At 38.0% G+C, this 23,109-nt stretch overlaps 1 protein-coding gene across 1 annotated transcript in view; it reads right to left on the minus strand.

Annotated features, from left to right (window-relative positions):
- ADAMTS12 (ADAM metallopeptidase with thrombospondin type 1 motif 12) overlaps window positions 1–23,109 on the minus strand; it is a 2,672,119-nt gene that overhangs the window by 36,658 nt on the left and 2,612,352 nt on the right. The window contains exon 20 of the mRNA XM_044085381.1: window positions 19,705–19,852. Within this exon, the coding sequence (XP_043941316.1) occupies window positions 19,705–19,852 (148 nt within the window). The remainder of the gene's footprint in view (window positions 1–19,704; window positions 19,853–23,109) is intronic.

A 23,109-nucleotide genomic window follows, 5' to 3' on the forward strand; every position in this document is an offset into this window, starting at 1 on the left:
ATCATTATAGGATTTAAAGTGTGCTCATTCCAGTTACAGGGCTTGAAAGAGTCCTGTACTGTTATTTGTTGTCACTACCTCCCCAAGTCAGGAGTGAGTAAATTGTGTGCCTGCTGCCTTCCTTGGATGTGGTAGCAATTTCTCAGGCTCCCCCTCCAGAACTGAACCACGATTCCTCATTATGTGTGGTCACCATGGTAGGCACAGCTAGTACCACTGAAAGTTGATAGGGCATACATTCAAAGGCTGAGTTACTACCATTAGAGCATGTGATCATCCCAAGTTTATCTAGAGTCACCAAAGCTGTGGGGCCAAGATCTGGATTGGTTTTGACACACTGATCCTTTCAGTGTAGCATGCATGCAGCCATGGATATCTAAGGGCATCACAGACCTATTATTGCTCAATCTCATGTGGCTGAAGCCACTTGTCCCTCTAAGAAATTGTAGATGACCACACAGAGCCATATAACTAGTTAGCATGGCAGAGTCTTGTTCGTTATCAGAATTAACAAGGCATTAATTACTCCACCAACTAAGAACGGTCATGCACCACCACCCACAGAATCAAGAAAGAGCTATCAATCTGTCATTTATAAGTTGTTTGTTTTAATGTTTTTGCTTGCGTCAATACTATAAATGAGGGGTGGTGGTCACTCAGAGAGTGTGGTAAAATACCTACACTATTATTTATTTGAGGATAGTCTCCAGTTCAAGAACAATAATTCTACATGCTGTTTTTTTTTATTTCTGGGAGTTTCAGTGATAAGTTGCTTAGGGTCGAAAATATTGATGAGTATTAGTTTTTTTTTATTTCAGTCTACATTAATGTCATGTAGTAGTGTACTGTATTTTGTTTTATATGTAAGGGTATTCATAGATTCATAGACTGTTATTATGTTAATGACCCGAGGTGCATTTCTAAGCCTAGCCAGGTTTTCCTGAAAAAATAATGATGTCCTGCATCCAAATAGGACATGGAGGGCCAGGCATTTATAAGTTACATCTGTCCATAAGGGACATGGGTGCCAGGCCCAGTGTAAATTTTCTTATTACCCATCCACATGTTTAGGTTGTGCTTAAACTGTGTAATGGGTGAACTCAACGTCACATGGATTGGAAGCCTGTTTCATAGTTGGGGCAGTTTCTGGGACACATATCTGTTTCTCCAACATGTTCTGTTTATGTACTTTAGATATGTCCAAAGTTGTTATGGGTTAAGTGAAATATGTATTTTTTGTTGAACAGAGTTATAATGTCTCCTCCTCTTTTGGATAATCTGTTTAGTCTAATTATGTTGTATAATGAGGACGAATTTCTTCATATTTCATGTTTCCTTTTAGTCAGGCTTCTGTTATAGTGACTATGTCTGGTTAATGGATTTCTATATACTCCTGGCATTTATGTATTATATTGTTGTTCCCAATTTTGGCTTTTTACTGCTTGGGTCTGAATTGTAGTTTTTGGATATAGGTTTAGGGAATGCCATTATATAGGAATAGCTCAATGAGAACTTGTGAGTGTTTTTGGAGTGACTGTAATCTTAATCTCCATTTTCTTTAACAAACCTATAATTTAATGGCCATGGTTCCCTGTGAACTGCAAGTAAAACTTTGACAGAGCTTGTTTAATCTTTATTGTTTCCAGTAATAGAAAGATCCTATAAATATCTAAGGCTTTAAATTATCTATCTGTATAGAACTCCCAACCAGACTCCTAATATTGTCAGAGGGGGGAGGGATAACATATAGTTAAATTGTTTAATCCCCAAAATCCTTATAGCATGTGTAATGCTACAGTTTCTCCAATGTTCTACATTAGGGATGTTTTTAATTGTTTTTAACCTGATGAAATGATGCCAGAACTCATTGGCTATCTACTTCCTGCATTACATCCAAGAGCCATTTAATTCCCTTCCACATCCATATTTTGTCAATCATGGTATTATTCAGCTCAAGTCAGTTCTACAAGGGTATGGCAAATCCACACTCTTTCTTCCAGCCTAAAGCTTTATATAATCACTTTAGCACCTGAAACACTAGACAAATTATATCAACTCCATAGATGAGTCAACAATGTCATTTTATATCATCTCAGAACCTAAGGTATAAAGGAATTTAAAATTTTCATTTCAATCTTTGATCAAAATGTTTTGAGATTCTTGGCTGCCAATAAAGAACTGATTCAGATTTAAAAGTTATCACTTATAGGCTGTAATCAGGTAACCCTAGAACTAGATGAAAGGGGGAATTATACAGGACATATGTGGGGACTCTTCTCCTTCTTTGGTTAACTTAATTTGTGACAGCGGTTTACTGATTTTGAGTAGCTACTTATCCCTCAAGAAAATAGTCAAATATCTAAATAAGTAGAAGACCAAACTGGCTGCAAACATTTGAAAAATGGATATTCTCTTCTTGTTTTAAAGCCTAATGTTTTTATCAGCTGACATAATTTCCCCATCTCTTATGCAGGTTTATTTCGGCCATAAAATGTGCATTCTCAAGGAGATCACCGATAAGCTATCTGGGTTACAAAGTGGTATGCTTGAAGTGAGATGCCTACCCTATTGCATACAACTTGCTCACTGCTAAGTTGGCTGGAAACATCTCCGTCATGTGTAGTCCCTACTAGTGTAGCTCAATTTTCTCTCCTCTGTCTATTGGTTATGTATGAACTTTGCTAGTCACAGACCTTACATCATGGTCTTGCTAATATCATTCAGTATGAAAATAACACAGCGATTATTCTCCTTTATATACATCAGAACCCACTAGCAGACAAGCTTCAGATAAGCCTTGTTAGGTTAGTTGGCTTTAGCCTTATGCTTAACAAAACCACAATCAGATCAGTGTTTTTTACCTCCGAACCCTTGAATAAGTCCAATAATTGTCAGTTTGAACTATTTAGAAGAGAACAGTCTGCTTAGAAATAGTTCCTTTTGTTAACCTCATTTGTGTTATCTTTGATAAACATGTAAATGCTATCTTTATAATAAAGCAATTATCTTGCAAAACAACCATAAACGTAAACCAAATTCAAGACGTTTTGAATTTGGATTAAACTTGGAGTTTAAAGATGGATTTTTCTCTGCTTGCTGCATCACTGTTGTTTGCTGCATTGTGTTTGAATTTGGACTACATTTTCTTTTGCTGTACTACACCTGGTGTAAGCTTTTTTTGTGGATTGACTGATTTGTTTTCTTTATCTTCTGAACCATAAATGTAACATGCTTCACTAAGAAATAACAATGCATGAAGATTTTATGGTATGCCCGACAAGCAACTAAAAATAAAATTGCTATAGAGCTGTAGTGATATACAAACCTTGTTACAGTAACCTTTTTCATCAGTCTAGTACCACAGAAAGATAAAACCCACACTGTGAGTCAGGTGAACTTAGTTCAATTGGCATCTCAAGTATCTGAGGGTGCTGTCGTGAAGAACAGGAGTGTCTGGGTGGAGAGAGACATAACTGCATCTTTAATGGAGCTTTGGCAGATGTTGGTGTGAAGAAAAATGACACAGAGTCGGGGGGCGGGAGAAGATAACAGTCATGGCTATTCTTTACAGCCTGGGGTTGGGCATATGCTCAAATTATTCCTCATACCCAACAAGTTGCATGATGATGTTGGCACACAAGAGGAATACCTCTCAACTGTCCAGATTTTTGCAGAATTTCCAGATTTTCACCTTAAATGTTTGATCTGTCTTCTCATAAAATTTATACCTTTATTGCAAACGATTGAGGATTGAAGTCACTAACTAATGAAAGACGTTTGAGTTTCAGACTTCATACCCTTCAGAAAATGCATGCTAATGCAAAACCTGTTACTCTAACAGCTTTATAAGTGTATAACAGCAATATGTAAAATATATCCCTGATTTTGAGCCTGTGTCCCCACATTATTTTTGGCTGTGCCCAGAGTTGTTGCACTAAAAGGTTGAGAGGGATGGCAGTGGGAGGAACACTGGGCTTTCAGAAAAAGGCAGTTGGCTGTAGTATGATGATCCCAGCTCCCTTGATCCTCTTTTGGGCAAAAGGTGATTGCATAACCCATACAGAGTAATGGGATCTACCCTGCCAAAGGATCCATTGGGGTGCCCCTAAAATGATGGCATTGGAAGAAGAGACCATGGAGGGAGCTGTAGGATCTGAAATTAAAAGTGGCTGAAAAAAAACTCACAATAACAAGCTTCAACAGCAGCTGGGCACCCACAGTGATGACTACAAAACTGAAAGACATAATAATCTGTTTCCCACATACACCTATAAGTGAACATTTCCACTAGCAGAACCAGTTTCAAGACACAAAAACAAGGAAAATGAAGGCAGAACTTGTAAACTATCATGCAGTAATTCAGCCTACACTATTTCTGCTTCAAAGATGGACCTCAGAGCTAAAAGGCATTCTTGTTATATGCAATAATGTATTTGATTAAATACTCCTATGCATGAGTGAACAATCACTTTAGCCTAACAACTTCATGGTTTAAGGCATGAAAAGACATATAATGGCAAAGGTCCCCCTGGCTTAAGTTATGATAGTAAAGAAAGATGCCCACGAGGAGACTGCCATTAAAAAGGTATTTCTTCAAAATTATGTAACAGGATACATGAGATGAGGAGATGGCCATGGTTGAAAGTCAGAGAGAAAAGAAAAGAATATGATATCTGTTACAATAAATTAAATCAGAAGGACAAAACAGTCAGTTCACGTACTACAACAAATCTGAATCAGATCAGTAATCAAAACTCTGTTATATGATCTTCATGAAGATCTCATGAAATTCACCTTGAGCTTTGCCCTCAATAATCAAAACATCCTCCTAGCCTTACAGTATGACATCACGCTTCCTTTTCCTTAAAATCTAAAGGCTAAACTTCTACCTAATACAAGTTTTTAACTTCACAGGAAAACAACAGTGATAGAATTAGCCTGATTTGCAGGTTACTTGACATTGTCCTGAACAACAATATATTCACATTTGGTAGCAATGTCTATTGGCAAAGAGGGGGTGTTGCTATGGGCACCCTCTGCGCCAATAGTTATGCTAATTTGGTATTAGCTGAAGGGGAGAATAATCATGTGTTGAAGAACAACAGCTATCTCCACAACATCACGTTACAGATGATTTGTGGATGACTTTTTCTTTCTATGGAAAGGTACTGTTAATGAGTTGTTGGGGTTTGTTGCTTATTTAGAAACAGCTACAGCCTTTTTGAAATTCACTTTACATTATTCAAGCAACAGAATTAGTTTTTTGGATGTGTTTCTATCAATGGACGATGGTGGAATTCGAACATCTATACACCGTAAAGAATGTCGTAGGAATAACTTGTTGGATCGACGTAGCATGCACACCAAGCATATATATAAGTATGTGTTAAAGGGGCAGATGCTGAGGAATTCATGCTTACACACTAATAATGAAGATTTTATTATGGCTAATGAGATTCTTACTCAGGAATTTGTGGCAAGAGGATACAAAGAGAGGAAGATAAATGAGAGTGCGCGAGAGGTTATGGACTTATGTGAAACCAAAGGATAACCCTTCTATTCTGATAGGTCTATGATGGATGTGGCAGGGTGAATAAACACCTCAGACAAAGATAATGACAACAAAAAAAACAAGGACAGTGTTGACGTATTCCAGTGATATTGGCTATGTGTGTCAAACCATCAGAGAAAACTGAAAAATTTTGACCAGTGATGAAACCATGAGACGAGTTGTGGGGACACACCTTCTTTTTCTTTTAAGACCAACAAAAATATAAACCAGCTACTATGCCACCATCAATTTAAGAATGACATTGGGACCAAAATTAATAAAATATCGACATATCCCAGTAGAACATGTAGCTGTTGCAAATACATCACCAAACAGCAGTGTTTTGTGCATCTGAGAACTTGTATAACTTATACTTTGAAGGTGTATGCAGATTGCAGAAGTAGACATGTGATATATATATATAGCTCCCTGTCGACTCTGCAAGGCATTCTATGTTGGCAAAACTAACAGCCAACTTAAAGACGGTATATCAATAGATGTCAGCAATATACACTTAAAGGAGATTAAGAATCCGTTATACAAACATATTTCCAGGAATACTTCCCATTTTTTTTCACTTTATGGTACTACAAGTTGTAAAAGCAAACATGGGGGTGGTGATATGATGCTTTATATGGAGCAGGCTGAGATGAAGTGGATTTTTGATTCACAAGTGGACACACCCCCCTGGTTTGAACACTTGTATTCCTTTACAACCAGCCCTGAGAGGGCATTGTCATGGTGATTTTTGGTTGCATATATCTATATATACATATACGTGTGTATATATATATATATATATATATATATATATATATATACACACACACACACACACACACACACACACACACACACACACACACACACACACACACACACACACACACACATACTGGTAAACTTTCAAAATCTAGAAATACTAAAAGATCGACTTTCAGTATCTCGAGATGAAAATATCGAATATGCACTACAACAAAAAAAATAAAAAAAATGAATGTCACTATACTGAAAGTTGGTAATGCCAAATTTTCAGCATGTGACATTCAGTTTTTTAATATACCTTCCACCACAGAAACAAAAACACAAACATGACCTCCCTGTCTACAGCATAGAAAAGCAACACAACTCACACACCAACACAGCCCACGTAATTTATGTATAAGCAGGGGGCAAGCCACCCTGCACCCCCATATGGGGGACTGTGCCCCCACACCACCGCTACTTATATATACCAAATCTGAGTTTGCACTACCACAAAAAACACAAAAAAACTACCGTTACTCCCCCTACACTTCCATTGCACACTGTCAAACATAAGCGTGAAAAACACACATACTGCACATTTATAAAACTTACCACCTTCAACACTAATACACACACACACACACACACACACACACACACACACACACACACACACACACACACACACACACACACACACACACACACTTTCTCACTTATCTAGACCAATCTACTCCCAAAACTTCACAAACAATTAAAAAATAACAAATTTTTCAAATTTTTACACAAACCCTTAAACAGTAAAAACCTACCTGAATCTCCCACATAACCACACATGGGCCACCATGTCTAAACCCCAGACCACACTGCACCTTAAAGACACAGCAAACCATAAAGAACACACCACATCACAACTACTTCAGATTCAGTAAACTGACATTCGTTAAAATGTAGTGCCGACTAACTGCACTTTCATTATTTTCATCTCCACATACTGCAGTATATATAGGTTTACAGTCAAAATGTTGACTGTACGTTCTGCAAACACAGGAATGTCGAACATCAGATGGCCGATTCCCATGTTGCTGAACATTAAGTGATGGATAGTTCACATCAGTGAATGCCACTGTGCATTTGCTGATATGAACTCGATGTAAAGAAAAGAGATCACGGTACAGTGCGGATTGGGCCATTCATCTATTTCCTCACTGTAGTGTGATCTCGGAGTTGGAATATATAGTTAGCAGGGGGTTTGGGGGGGGCAAAGCCCTCCATGGGGGTGCAGGGGGGCTTGCCCCCTTGAAAAAACGTGATGTGAAGTGTAGGAATGATACTCACCTGAGGTCCTATATGGACATCACGTTTGATATTCAGCAAAAATATCGAATCTGCTAAATTCATTTATCAGATTTGACATTTTCACCTATTTAATATGCAGGGTTTGACCTTACAGTTGGATTTTCCCGAAAGGTATATTTTTCAATTTTTAAATATCTATATATATATATATATATATATATATATATATATATATATATATATATATGTATATATATATATATATATATATATATATATATATATATATATATATATATATATATATATATATATATATATATAAATTCAGCTGCCTTCATTCCCCCACAGGCAAGCACACATGCATCAACACATTCACAGAACCTATCCGTGACTTTGTAATACTCTTCTGTAGTTACAAGATTAATTGTGAATACTCCCATTGGGGGACTCCTGAAAGAACTACACACTACATTAAAAAAAAAAAAAAAAAAAACTGTGTCAGACTTTGCTTTACAGACTAAGCAGAGTTCACTCAGAAGCTTAAATAAGGTTGGAAGAACAGGCCAGTCACCCCAGGAGCAAAGTGTTAGGGATAAATGATATTTGAGAAGAGACCTACAGTTTTCTCCAATATCTGATGTATATTCAAAAAGAGTTAGAACTTATTGCACTGACTTTTAATTTCTTTAGCTCAATGCTTAAACAGTAGACAATTGCAGGAGGAATAATCAACTCAGCAAAATAATTTGCTTAATCACGATGCCAAGTTGGTCTGAAATTGTCATTGTTGTTGGGGTAAGAGTAGATGGCTAATAAGCATTAACTCTCTCTCTGACTGTACTGGAAGAGCAGTCTCTGAATCAGAACACCTCTGAATGACACAGAAACCTTCCAAGGATTCCACAGCATGAAAACCCCTTCTGCATCACAGTGACTGTACAGTGTGTCTGTAACATTTGTTTGTACTACTTACATGTACTTTTTTGTATTGTGTTCCTGGATGAAGTGTTATCTTCCATAGCAGTGTGCCTCAGGCCTATATTTTCAAAAAAAAAAAAAAACTGTATTAGAGTTTACCTTACAGACTAAGGAGAAATCACCCAGAGACTTAAGTAAGGTGGGGAGTAGAGGGCAGTGGCCCCAGAACCAAGGTTAGGGAGTGTGATCATCAGATGCTTGTCATTCCTGAATTCATTTCAGTGCATTACTGCCAATGAGAAATCAATGCAACTAATATATTTTCATCCAGAACCTAAGTAATTTTTTGCTTCATGTTTTGCACAAACTGCAGCAGCTGCTTGCTACAAATGTGGCAAACTGCTTGCTACAAGTTAAAAGGAAAGAAATTTTTTTTTTCAATTTCTGCATATTTTGCTTCATTAAGTTGAGGGGACTGCCAGGCTGGGGGATAGATGGCACTGACTGTCAGAACAATTAATTACACCTAGGAAATCGCCTCTAAGTACCTTATGTGAAACAGAATACGTCAATTTCTAAGCCTTTTTGAATACTTCCAAGTATTTCAGACCTATCATTTTTCTAAAATGGTGGTATACATTTTCAAAATGTTAAGGTGTTTTGTTTAAATGCTACAAAGCACAATACTGTAGTCAACAATAAATAGTCAGATCAGAAAAGTTGCAGAGGATAGAGCAGTCCTGCTGGATAACCTGCATACATATATGACAGTCTCTGCGACTGGCCAGTACTAATTAGCCATGTGTTCTCTGCCAAAATGGTGGCAACATAAGATTAACTCTGGAGTGGAATTTGGAATAAACACAATAATATGCATATGATTTTTTTCCTGATGTCTTGTCCTTTGTTGTCAAACATGCTTCTTACATTCTACTTTTGTTAGTGTGCTGGTAAGACTGCTGCAATTTCTGATGCTTGTCATCTGGCTTGTTGTATCAAATGAGCAGCTGTGGGTCTAATAACCCTATTACACTTATATGTATCATTAGCAGAGTTAAATGGTCTGTTCTACATTGTGGATGGGGTGCAACATTTCTGCTGCTGAACCTGAAAAGTTCAGACCAGATTATTTGAATTCTAACAAAAGCAGTAGTCACTGCTTTCAAATGATATTCAAAGTCCTTATTACTATGACTTGAGAAGTTAATTTCTTTTCCCAGGTTTTGGCTCTCTGAAAGCTGATAATTAGGGTGTGTACATAAATGAAGGTGGATGGGTATTTTATTTATTTCACTTCACTGTTTCTTTTAAAAAAAAACAGAATTCAGAGACAGACCGCTTTTGCCCTTTGCTGGTCACATTATTGACTTAAATTCACTTACTTCAGTACCTGTTCAAAAACTGTTATATTATTAATTAGAGGAGTTGTTTGTTGCCATAAGAAAAGGTGTGATGCATTCCAGAGATAAAATATGTAAACACTATCAAACTAATAAAAAGCAGCACAACCTGATACCTTTAAAATATCTTCGTAATCAAGTCAAGGCAGTAGTTCATAAAAATAAAAAAGTATACTATTCAAAACTGCAGTCTAACCATAAACAAAACCATAAACAATTCTGGAATTCCATCACATCACTCTTGAACCCTGGCAAAAAAACAACCTATGTCCACACACCCCGACAAACCTTCTCATAAAATTGCCTCTCTAACTCTTTCTTTATAAATTCCATAGCTGACATTACTGCTAGCTTTCCTCATGATAGCGGCAGGATAAGTAATGCTGCTCCACCAAAACCTCTGCCACCCTCCCTATCTCTACCTGCACCTCATCCACCCATGAACCCAACAACCCTTCTACCCCTAAGTTCACTCTTAATCCCATTTCAACTATGAAAAGACTACTCCTGAAGCTCAAACCCTGCTCTAACGCACCTGGCAATATACCCCCTTATTTCTAAAGCTTGCTGCTGAAGCCACTGCATTCTCTATAAGTACCCTTATTAACTCATTCCCAACAATATAGCTTTTTTGAGTGTGTACCTTGAGCCTTAAAAAAATGAAGTTATTACCTTATAGTTCTAACAAATACTCATTGACAGAGGTCAGATATTAATACAATTGTGTTTGCCATCATGTATGCTTCAAGGTAAAATATCTGATACCGTGTATGTAGCATAGTTTTGGAATTATTAATGGAAAAATGAAAAAGCAATATTTGACGACTAGAAGCTCAGTAGGAGATAACTACAGAAATGCCTGGAGAAGTACTTGGCTGAATTGAATTAATATATCCATTCAAGAATCTTATGTGCCCAAATTATGGAAGAAACCTTTCATTTTTTCCCCTTCATAAAGATGGCAAAAACAAAGATATCTCCAGCTTTCATTATATTGCTATTCTGGCCCTTATTTCTAAGATCTTGGAAAAGTGCATTCACATTCAGCGGATACCCTATCTACTTTATGACCACCTCCTATCTTCTATGCAACATGGTTTCAGACCTAGCCATAGCACTACAACTGTCCTCATATCTTTCTTAGATGCTGTTAACAGAGCTTGTGATTCCAGGAAAATAGTATCTACCCTCTTCTTAGATCTAGCAGTGGCATTTGCTACAGTTTTCCACCCTTTGCTACTATCACAACTCACAAACTGTGGACTCTTCCCCCACCACTCTCAACTGGCTGACTAAAAAACAGACAAGAAAAAACAAGCTGCAAAAACTGATATAACACAAACACTTGGTAGAGAAAACCACTTTATGAAGCAAAGCTTTCGGGCAGAACCCTTCTTCAATACTAAAACATAGCATCAAACATTTCACACTTTAAATACAGGTCATTAGTCACATGATCAGCAGCCAAAAGAAATCATGTGACAGCACAAGAACAAAACAAAATATACAATATAAAACATATTATAAAACTTCAGAACATAAAAATTCATTCTGTACAACATACATAATTCATGAACAATTACATCACAGTTTGGTATTTTGTAATTTAACAAGTATCGGTTTAAGGCTAAACATGCTGTTCAAACCTGGTGGTGAATCAGCAGCAAATCCCAATATCCATTCATATTCCTTAATCTCTAGTTGGTTATTAATGTCACCACCCCTTAATGTAGGATATACAATGTCAATCACCCTAAACTTAAATTTATGTTCATTACCAAAAATAGATATATGTTTATATAAGGCATTCTTATCATAACATCTCCTAATCTCTGATTTATGTTCAGTAATATGCTCCTTCAAATTACGGGTAGTCTTACCCACATAAAACGAAGGACAGGAGACACATGTAGCCAGATAAACCACAAAAGATGTATTGCAAGTAGCTGACTAAAAAACAGCCAACAGGCCATCAAATGGCAAAGCTCTATCTCTTCCTTTCTTAAAACCTCTAATGGAGTTCCTCAAGGCTTCATACTTGGTCCTCTCCTATTCAATATTTTCGTTAATAATTTCCATGCATCTATGACCCATAGAGCTCTTATTCAATATGTGGAGGACTCAACTATTGTCTGTTCAGCTGACTATTTCTGAACTCCAACTCAAAACTTAAAAAGCCTTCTCCACAAATGAGTCCTGAATATATAATGACCATCCAGCCCTTAACCCAAATAAATACAAGCTCATGCTATTCATCCCTAAGAAATCAACCCTGTTAAACAAAACCATGTTCAATATCTATTTCCAAAGTAAGGCACAAATAGAAATTGTCAGCCACACAAAACTTCTAGAAGTCACCATATACGAACATCTAAAATTTGATATTCACCTACAACACAACATCCGAAAAACTCATCTGAAACTAGGAATCCTCTATAGGTACAACCAGTTCCTCAGCCACTCCACAAAATAAACCCTTGACTTCACCTATCTACTCTCTTCTCTCATGTATGGCGTCCCTCTACTTACCAACCTTCAAACTACTCTAAAGGCCAAGCTCTAGACATGTTATAATAAAATTGCAAAATTCGCAACAAATTCCAAGAACTTCTCACATCACTATTCTGCTCTATGCTCCCTAAAATGGCCGGAACTACCAAACTACCTTACCTATCTGCAACTAACTACAGCTCACAAACTTATCTTTAAACCTTCTGATTGTCCTGCCCTTAGCTCTGTAGTCATCTGCTACTCCAAAATATGCCCCTTAAATCTGACAGTCAGCAACTTCTGCAGGTTTACAAGCCAAACCTGCCTTCCAGCCAACTTCTTTACTCTTACTCTTTAACCAAAAATTGTCATGTTCTACCTTTATTTATAAAATAAAATAAAATAAATAACAAGCACTCAACCATCCTGTTATAGCCCAACACTTGCTCAAACCTCTCAAGTAAGCACTAACAAACTATAGCACTACACCCCCTTATAATATTTAGAAGTACAAGGCTCCCTATTCGTCCCTTCTGGACAATCAATAAACCAGTTCTTTAAACTATTCAGGCATGTCCAAAGGGCAGTTTCAGGTATACTCTCCAGTCCAGCTGGTGAATCTGGGAATCTTGAGGCAATATTACAATTGCCTTATGTACACAGACAACCCTTCTAACAAACTCAAATGTATGTGAGAGATGCAACTATACAGCCAAACTGGAGGCCGGCTCTCAACCCAAGACTGGTACAGTCAGTCAGGAGGAGAAGGAAACCATTCACACCACACAACCAGTCTCACATAGACCAATCGTATCAGCAAACAAGACACATAAACACACGAAAACATACTCGGAGGCTCTAAATAAAAATTTGCCAAAGCAACAGAGACCTCCAAAGCAGACATCCAAGCAACTGCTACCCCAACAACAATATTCGCGTATCACATACTTCACAAAGTCAGTGTGCCACACAGTCACAGCCCCTAAGGCTAAATAACACACCAAATCACTAGTAATAGGAGACTCTATTGTCAGGCACACTGATGTCCCACTCACTGGACTGAACAAGGAGAAGATCACTGTAAGCTGCCTGTCAGGTGCCAGGATCCGCCACATAACACAAGCACTCAGGTCACTCCAAAGCAAATACAAATATGACTCTGTCATTGTCCATGATGGTGTGAATGACCTGAGACGTACCTCCCTGGACTACATGAAAAGAGACATACAGGAGCTCTCTGATCATGTAGCCCAGGCCGGTATGACCCTGACCCTGAGTAGCATCTTGCCCTCACCAAGAATGATGCCACAGTATAAAGACAAAATGATCAATTTTAACAATTGACTAAGATACTGGTGTCATTCAAAGGAGATCCAGTGTCTGTCAGCCTGGGATGAAATGCTCGACAAGCCACGTTGCTTCGCTAGGAATGGCTTGCTCCTGTCACCCTTAGGCTTTCGGATACTGGCTAAGGCTCTTGCCACCCCCATAGTGCCTTTTTTAGGCAAGGCTCAAAAGACAAACCCACCTCCATAGACAACACAGGAAACAAAAAACTGAGGGTAATGCTACCCAACACCAGAACTCTAAACCTCAAGATGCACGCACTCGAAGCACTCCTCAGTATGGAGAATATCGATATCTGTGCAGTAACACAAACCTGGTTCAAGGCTCCAGAGAGCACCCCAGCACTACCAGGCTATAATTCATACCATGCTTTTCGGCCCCAGAACTTGGATCGAAATACAAAAGGTGGGGGGGGGTATCCATTTTTATCAAGGATACCCACACCTCCAGGTTAGTGGCACTGCACGAGGCATTGAAAACTATCCATGTGCAACTAACAGTGGGCAAAACTGCTTTTCAATTTGTAGCTTGCTACATATCACCCACCTTGTCTCAGGACCCCCACTTGGCATTCCTGAGAACATTGGAGAATATGAAGGCCTCAACAAACACCATGATATTGGGTGATTTCAACCAACCAAACATTGACTGGGAAAACTACTCAAGTCCCAACTCCTTTGCCCAATGGTTCCTAGAGTTTATAAACTTAAACACCATGGAACAACTGGTCACCACTCCCACAAAAAGGGACAACATAATGGACCGGGTCATCACCAACATGGGGGCTCAATGTTCCTTACCAGAGGTAAACCCCTCGTTGGTAAGATCAGACCATAAACTAATCACACTGGTCATCCACATCCCGACTCCACCCCCAGCCAAGGAAACCACTGTGAAAAATTTCTCAAAAGCAAACTTTACACTTCTCAAGCCCAAGGTTGAAAGCTTCAAAGCCCCCGGGCTAATGGAAAATGCTGCCCAAACCGCAGAATCCTTTACAAATGCATTCTATGAGCACCTACAGGAATGCATGGATCGAGCCATCCCAAGTAAAACCAAGACTCACTCCTCCAAAAACAGGAGACCAGTCTGATGGACCCCGGCCATAAATAAGCTATACAACAGAAGGAGGAAACTATTTCATGATAGAGCAAAATCCCAAAAAGGGAAAGCATCCCTGATCAGTACTAGCAAGAAACTACGATCCCTCATAAAATCATCAAAAGCCAACTTTGAAAGAAAAATCGCCAAAGACTCTAAAGATAATCACAAGGCCTTCTTTAGCTACATCAAGAATCTAGGTGGCAACTCTCAGATCTGCTCTGAGCTGGTGCAAAATGGCAAAAGATACACTGAACCCACTGAGATTGTCAACATCCTGGCAGACAGGTTCAGTGAAAACTTTACCCCCCCCTTCACCCCCAAAAGGGCCAGTGTCTATCCCAGAAGAATGTAGTCTCCCAGACATCACAGACACACAGGTGAAAGCAGCCCTCTCCAAAGCAAAAAACACAGCATCAATGGGACCGGATGTTGTCCCGGGACCCTCACATAAAGTCACTGTTCAAACTCAGCCTTACTACAGGATATGTACCCAAAGAATGGCATACAGCAACAGTTATCCCACTCCACAAAGGTGGTGCCACAATGGATCCCGGGAACTATCGCCTTATAAGCCTGACTAGCCTGGTCTGCAAAGCTATGGAGCGCATCATCATGGATCTCATAAACAAAGACATTGGGAACCTCCAGACACTGGACCCTACCCAATTTGGCTTTGTTAAAGGCAGATCTTGCCTCTTAAACCTAGATGACTTCTTTGAAACAGTTACCAAGGCCATAGATGAGGGAAAGGTAGTGCACACAGCCTACCTGGACTTTGCAAAGGCCTTCGACACAATACCCCACTCTGGCATTATAAATAAGCTTACCAGCTTGAATATCAACCCCTATGTCACAAGATGGGTTGTAAACTGGCTCAGGGATAGAACCCACATGGTCAGAGTTGCGGGTGCCATGTCTGACTCCAAACCGGTTACAAGTGGCATACCACAGGGCTCAGTCCTGGGACCCCTCTTGTTCGGTATATACTTCTCTGAGGTACAGGCAAGCATGGAATGACTGTGGCTGACCAAGTTCGCAGATGATTGCAAACTGGGAGCCATAATCAACTGTCCGGCTGACACAAGCATCCTCCAGAAGGGCCTTACGGAGACGGATACCTGGTGTTAGAACCATGGCCTCAAGCTAAATGCCACAAAGTGCATAGTCATCCCCTTTGGGAAAAACAATATGCCCACAAACTACCACATAGGTGGGAATCCACTAAGTACGGAAGATGTAATTAGGTATCTGGGGACTCAAATAGATAGTAACCTCTACTTTGATAATCACATTGCCAAAGTGGTTAAAAAAACCTTCTATATAGTCCACCTAATCATGAAAGGGTTCATATCTAGATCAAGAGAGGTCATTGTGCCCCTCTACTCATCGCTCATCAGGCCCATAATTGAGTACAATGCCCCATTTGGGATGTACCTTACCCGACACCCACAACAGCTAGAGAGACCCCAAAAATACCTCACAAAGAGGATCGTGGGCCTCAAATAGATGCCCTATGCAGCTCAACTAAAGAAACTCCAGCTCTACTCAGTTGCTTGCCGTCTACTCAGAGGCAATCTCTGCCTGACGTACAAGACCATGTCTAACCCGGAATTAATGGACATGCTCCACCTCAAGAAATCCAAATCCCTTAGAGCTACACACCCCAGGGATTTAAACCTCAGCACAACAATAAATAGGACATGCTGGAGGGATAGATTCATGTCTCAGAGGCTTCCCTCGCTCTGGAATAGAATCCCAATCCATGTTAGGCAGAGCCCCTCACTGACTCTCTTCAAAAGAAATCTTGATGAGTGGATGGGAAATCATAGATTTATACCTGGGATCACTTCTATGGCCCTGCTGGACAGATGCCCAGGAATCTAATCTAAAAGGGAGGCAAAAGCCAACACATTCTGGCTAGGCTTATAAATGCCCTAGGGCAGATAGCCTAGTATGAACCTATGAACCTATTAGAACAATCTAAAATCTTGCCCACATTAAAACTTCTCTGCACATATACCCATCTTCCATCTGGAACTATAATTGCACTTAACCTCCTTGAATATCTAAGTTCTAATGATATATTTTTTTATTTTCTACTTTTATGCTCTATTTACCAAAAATTAATATATACTCTAATTATCTCTAAAAATAATGTAATATGTCACTGCTATTTGTCTTGCCACTGGATTGCCAAGTGTATTTTTAACTTTGTAAGCTAATTTGTTTCTGCTGAAGAGCTTTTGTCCATGGGACTCCACTGAAAATAGGCTCTGAATGGCCCAGTGGTTAAGAAACTGCAAAATAAATAAATAAATAAAAATGTAATCTTGTCTCTGATAAACTGGCTCCAGTGACCTAAACCATCAACCGATGCACTGATAATACAAACAGAAATGAGTTCAACCATTTTTCGCTACATAGGCCAAGGAATTCGTTGAACAGCAGGAAATAATGTGACATAAAGAGAACTCCCTTACCCTTTCCCTGTGATGATGCATATCTATCCTTCTAGTCTCACAGGCTAAACAAAAGCGAAGGCAGATTGTCCAAGTTATAGAACAGGGAATGGTATATATGTTAACTAATCCAAATTCAAGCATTCCGCCTTCTACTTAGTTCATCTAGCACAATTTTAGGCGCACTGCAATGTAGCAAAAGAACTCTACAAGGAGCACAACTAAAGCAGAAGACAAGTCTTCACAAGTATTTACAACAAATATAGAATCACATATCTTGTGTACCAAAATGAAATCATAGAATAAGCATATAAAATATGTTGACAAAACAGTTTAATTTAGTAAACATGTAAGACACATACCTCTGCTCATGTGTTCTTTACTGATGATATTACATTCATGAGTAAATATAGTCAACATTTTACAAACCAGAAAAATAAAAACACTAAACAACTCAAAATAAATGAAAACTGGAACCAGCTAAGAAGCACAATTTGCTGTTAGTAAATACTGAGCGCTTTTGCCTTTATTAATTTAACCAGACTTCATCAGAGTAAACAAATTGAGCTAATGATATATCCTTTAAAAACCCATCCTTAACCAATGAAAATCAAAATCTAAGAAGACGAAAGCGCTTAGTTTTTAATAATGACGAATTGTGCTTCTTAGGTGATTTCAGTTTTCATTTATTTTAGAAACCTGCATTTTGGACTTCTTAAGTGACTAGCACCATTCTAGTACACGAGTATAAAAGTAACACTTGAAGGACAATTCCATGCAAAATTTTGTTTAGTCTGAGCACTAAACTTTGACACAATATTCTTAAAAATGCCACAATTAAAAATTGTCTATCCTTTTTTCTTTATATCCACTTCCAAAATATCCCACAAGGCAAAGTAATATATATTTTTTAAGTGACAGTATTTACTGAAACATTTATATATATATATATATATATATATATATATATATATATATATATATATATATATACATGCAGTGAACAAGAGGGCTACTTTCCTTCACTGGCAGAAATTATTCTAAATCACAATAATGGAATATCTCTTGATTTAGATAAGTTCATAAAGATGTATACTTAACACAAATCGTAATGTCATTACCAACACACTGTAATGCGTGTATGTGTCACACAACTGAAAATAGAGTCATAGTCAGTGGGCCAGATACCAAAAGACTCTCAGAGTAACTGGCGTACTCCAAGGCTTTTGGAATCTTGCCCCCAGGTGTAAGTCTTTCTACTGATAGGACTTAACACCAAAGTGAGTCACTTAGACCAAGAGCAAACCTTTCAGAATTGGGACAGACTTACAGAGGAGTAGGTCACTTACAGTGAGAGCAAGTCCTTTGGAATCAGGCCCAGTATGAGATGAAAAAAGCAGAAAAATAAAAAGCAAAAGTGAGTTATTATTTTTGCACCTGCCATGGTTGTTAATATAAACACATTTAATAACTCCATAACCCTTTAGCTAATTTGCAATGTTTGAAAATATGTATTTATACTCATGTCATTCTAAAATTCTTAAAAAATGAAAAACAATGATTTTATATTACTTACAACATTCTTATAAAATTATAATCTCTTTCATTTAATTCTTATTATAAAGCAGCTGTATAAACCAATAAAAAGTTGAACAAGAAACCAATTGTATGTTAGTACTAATGGATCACTCAAGCACTTATAAAAATCAATGTTATGTGGGTGCACTGACATGTCAGCTGATCCAAAAATTGCATATCATTAGTGAAAATAATTTTATTTTGCACATGATAAGAGCTGTACCACACATTTCTATTATGCTTTCTTCATATTATATTAATTATATGTTAATCTTTTCTGCAACATAAATAAAACATGTTAGAGGGATATATATGCATCACAGAAAAATCACTTCCTTGGAATCATCTTCCTCTCCACATAAAACAATGTACTCCCTACATTTTATTCAATTGTAATCTGGATGAATGGATGGGAAACTGCAAAATAAGTCCTGGTTTAGCACCCTTGCCACTTATGAGCAGTTGTAACATTTAAATGTTTTACTCATCTCTGGGTTATTTGTACTTAAAATACAAGGGCTAAAACTTAATGGGAATGCAGGGGTAGACTTGTAAAGATCCTCATGGATCAACAGCCTAGCAAGAACTGATGAACCTATAAATCTCATGAATAAGTGTAACTTCTTTAAAACCTTGAATATCCATCATTAGCTACACAAATTAGTTGCCCTCTTAAGTTTTGTGTATCCCTAGAAGCTGACTAATTATGAAAAATTACTACAAAGTCTTATCTTGTATTTTCTCATGTGAAGAATCAATTTTCTATTCTTAGCACAGAAGGACAAATAAAGAATATCACTTAACGTACCTTTATTTATGCACTTTTGCAGCTGACATTTCTGGGCCTCAGTTGGTTTTGGTTCATGGTCACATAGATTGCTTTCATCTCCATAATCATTATTTCCAACACATTTTACAGTCCTGTGTTTCACTCCTCCACCACAAGAGGTACTGCACTAAAATCAGGAAATTAAAAACAAATCTAGTTTAATTGCTATTCTTGAATTTTAAAAAGTAAGTCTATTAAAAATTAACAAATCAAATGTATCAAGCAAATAATGACCTTGTAATGCCCTGCAGCTCTGAATTATTGTTTTATCCCTTTAAAATGATTATTTAGAACAAGCTTATAAAATAAATAAACCACTCACAATGTTAGTTTGAATCACAGGACTAGGGTGGGCTAAAGATATAAAAAATGCACCACCCTTTTAATATCAAAGTTTTTTAAATTATGCACAAGTTTGAGATTTTCTGAGGTATGAACCTCTCACTAACATGATTATTTTAGAAAGTTTCATTTGTAAGGACCTCACAATAATAAAATAATGTTGCATAGTGATGACACATCTATAAAATAAATGGAAACCTACAACTCTAAAAACCTATACAATTATTGGCTAGTGGTAGCAGAAAAACAACACAAAGTATAATATAGTATACACATGTAAAACAATGCTACATTGTGTTATACTGCCTAGATGGCCAAATGAATTACAGGTCAGTGAGCATTTACATTTTTTCAAATTCAAATTTTATATTTATGTTTTCCCACATTCCTTCCCAATCTGTCCCATACGATCATGAACACCATGGTGGACTCCCTCTGCTTCACCAAATTCATTCCATGGGATCATAACCCTTTCATTAAAATATATTTTTTCAGATAGTAGGTGGTCCTTAGAATCAACTGCATGTGCATCTTCCTCCAGCTTCTGCTCTTCTCAGTTGGGAATGCTCCTATACGTCCCCCTGATCATGATTTTGTCCACCAATATCATGCCTGCTCTGTTTCATCTGGTGTCTAATTGAAAGAGATCTAGTTTGTATAGCGATAGTCTTTCCCATCCATCCTACTCACCACTTGGATGATTATCTTCCCTCCCCTTTCCAGTCGATGCCTTTGTATATCCTCCAGAAAAACATAGCCTGCCTGACGCAGTTAGAGTGTTTGGATTATTTCTTGCTTCAGCAGTTCATTACCCTAAGAATACACCGCAAACATTTTATTGGCTGCTGCCTCTGCCCTCTCACTTTTCTACCAACAGTCTAGACAATGCCTCATCAGTACCTACAGACCCTTTTTCTGTTTTTTTTACCATCAGATCCACCTCCCCAAGCTGATACTTCACACTAAGGCTGCTGTCGCCAATGTACTGTAATTTGTATTTACCTGCAAAGAAATTCACCAGCTACCTTTCTAGCCATTTGTTCATCATTTCCAAATTCTTCAGATGCTATTATTTATTTATTCATTTATTTGACATTTATTGACCGAGTTAGTCCGACTGAGCTTGTGCTCTTTTTCAGTGCAGGCCCGGGAAGAAAAGCTCCACAGCCACAAGTGACACAAGTAACATATTCACAGTGCAAGTTTAGCAGGAACAAAAGAAAAATATTCTCAATACAAATTAAGCAAGTAAAAAGTTCAAAAATACATTGTAACATAGAAAAAACTATACAAGCTTGTAAGCTAATATCAATTGTTGTGTTAACTTTGTCAGTGGCCAAGAGGTTAATGCTCCTCTCTTTTTGTTGTGGCATATCTGAAATGAACACACTGGGCATTATTTGACAGTCACTAATACTGGAGTACTTTACTTGATGCTCTCTGGCATAACCCTCTCTATCATACTATTAAAATGTGCAACAGTCCAGTTTCTTAGACTTCATTTTGCCTCAGCTCTTCCAGTTTTCATAGCATTCACCTGTGTGAGACTGATAAAGGACTTAAGGAAATCCAGGAAGAGCATATTTACCATTGCTTTCTTGTCAAGGTCTCCTGTAACTCAGTTATAAAACAAGATCAGGTTGGAGTAACAATGCCTTCTAGGAAAGCAACTTGTCATGGCTACATTTGCATGAAGTTTTCCTGCTCTCCTTCCCTTGACCAGTACTACCATGTATGTTGTTTTACAGTTGTCAGTCACTTCTGCTCTCTCTAGTTACCTATTAAAACATCCATTAGTGTATCTGACAACAAAAAGGCCATATTCAGAGGACCCTGGGAGACATAACATCTGTAATCTATTCTATATCCTTTCACAGGGGATCGAGTTCCTCTCAATATTATTCTCATGTATCCTAGATCTCAGTGTCTGCCCACTACACATCCAGCTCTTCTTTACCGGAATTACATATTTACCTTGTTTTCCTTCAGAAAGGCAGAAGCAGAATACTCATTTAATTTGTCTGTTCCAGGCTTTGTGATCCTCTCATCTCCCCTCAACCTGGTCAGTTCTGCTCCTCATTTCATTCTTTCTGTTCTACGCAAGTAAAAAACTTTGTTTCACCATCTATTCCTTCTGCCAACTCATTTTCAGCTGGTACCTCCCTCATATTGCTTGAAAGCATATGGGTGTTCTCCTCTGGAGGAGACCAGTACCTATATGCATCATGGGTCCATTAACTCCCCTTGGTAACCACATCTGTTAGCTCCTTCCAGATCTATCTAAGTCAGAGTTCTAAGACTATTGCGATTGTAATCTGGTCTCCATTATATTACTTGCTAAGGCACTTAATTCCAATGATAACCAAGTATACCATCTCTTAAACCTTTTTCTTACTTGCCTCATATCCCTACCCTCCAATTTTTAACCTTTGGTAACCATTTGAAATGTCAAGATCCACATGAGCAACTCTCAAAACATGGAGACTGAATGAACAAAAGAATGGACTTACATGTATTAAGTCCAAGATGGCCATTTCTTGTAACATTCCCTTTTCTCTGAGGTATGGTGATCTTGGGGTTGGTACATATACGTTTGGGTGTGGGGGGCTTGCCCCCTAAATCAAGGAGTGCAAGGGGCCTTGCTCTACTGCAAGAAAAAAGTTTAAAGGAGAAGAGTGATTTTTTAAGATTTGCTTTGTTTTGGCTTGCCAGCACTCCACATTTTGAGTCCTGACTTTTTCCATTTTAAATCCATATGGAGAGATTCAGGCCAATAAAGCCAATCCCCACTAGCTGTGGACATGCATGTTTCATCCTTATGACCTCATGAGCACAGCATAAATGGACTATTTGGAAATACTCTAGAAACACAGGGTCTTTATACCCAGCTGATGTCCATATCTCAACTAACAACTAAGCCAAAACGTACAAAGTTTACACAGACTCTTAAACCCAACTCATGTCCATAACCATTAAGGTGTCTGCAATCATCTGCATAAGCTGGGTTTAAAGACCCTCTGTTTTTACAGTATTGCAAAACAG

This window comes from Protopterus annectens, chromosome 1.part1 (assembly GCF_019279795.1).
Source record: "Protopterus annectens isolate FY-2018-M chromosome 1.part1, PAN1.0, whole genome shotgun sequence".
NCBI classification, from domain to species: Eukaryota; Metazoa; Chordata; order Ceratodontiformes; family Protopteridae; genus Protopterus; species Protopterus annectens.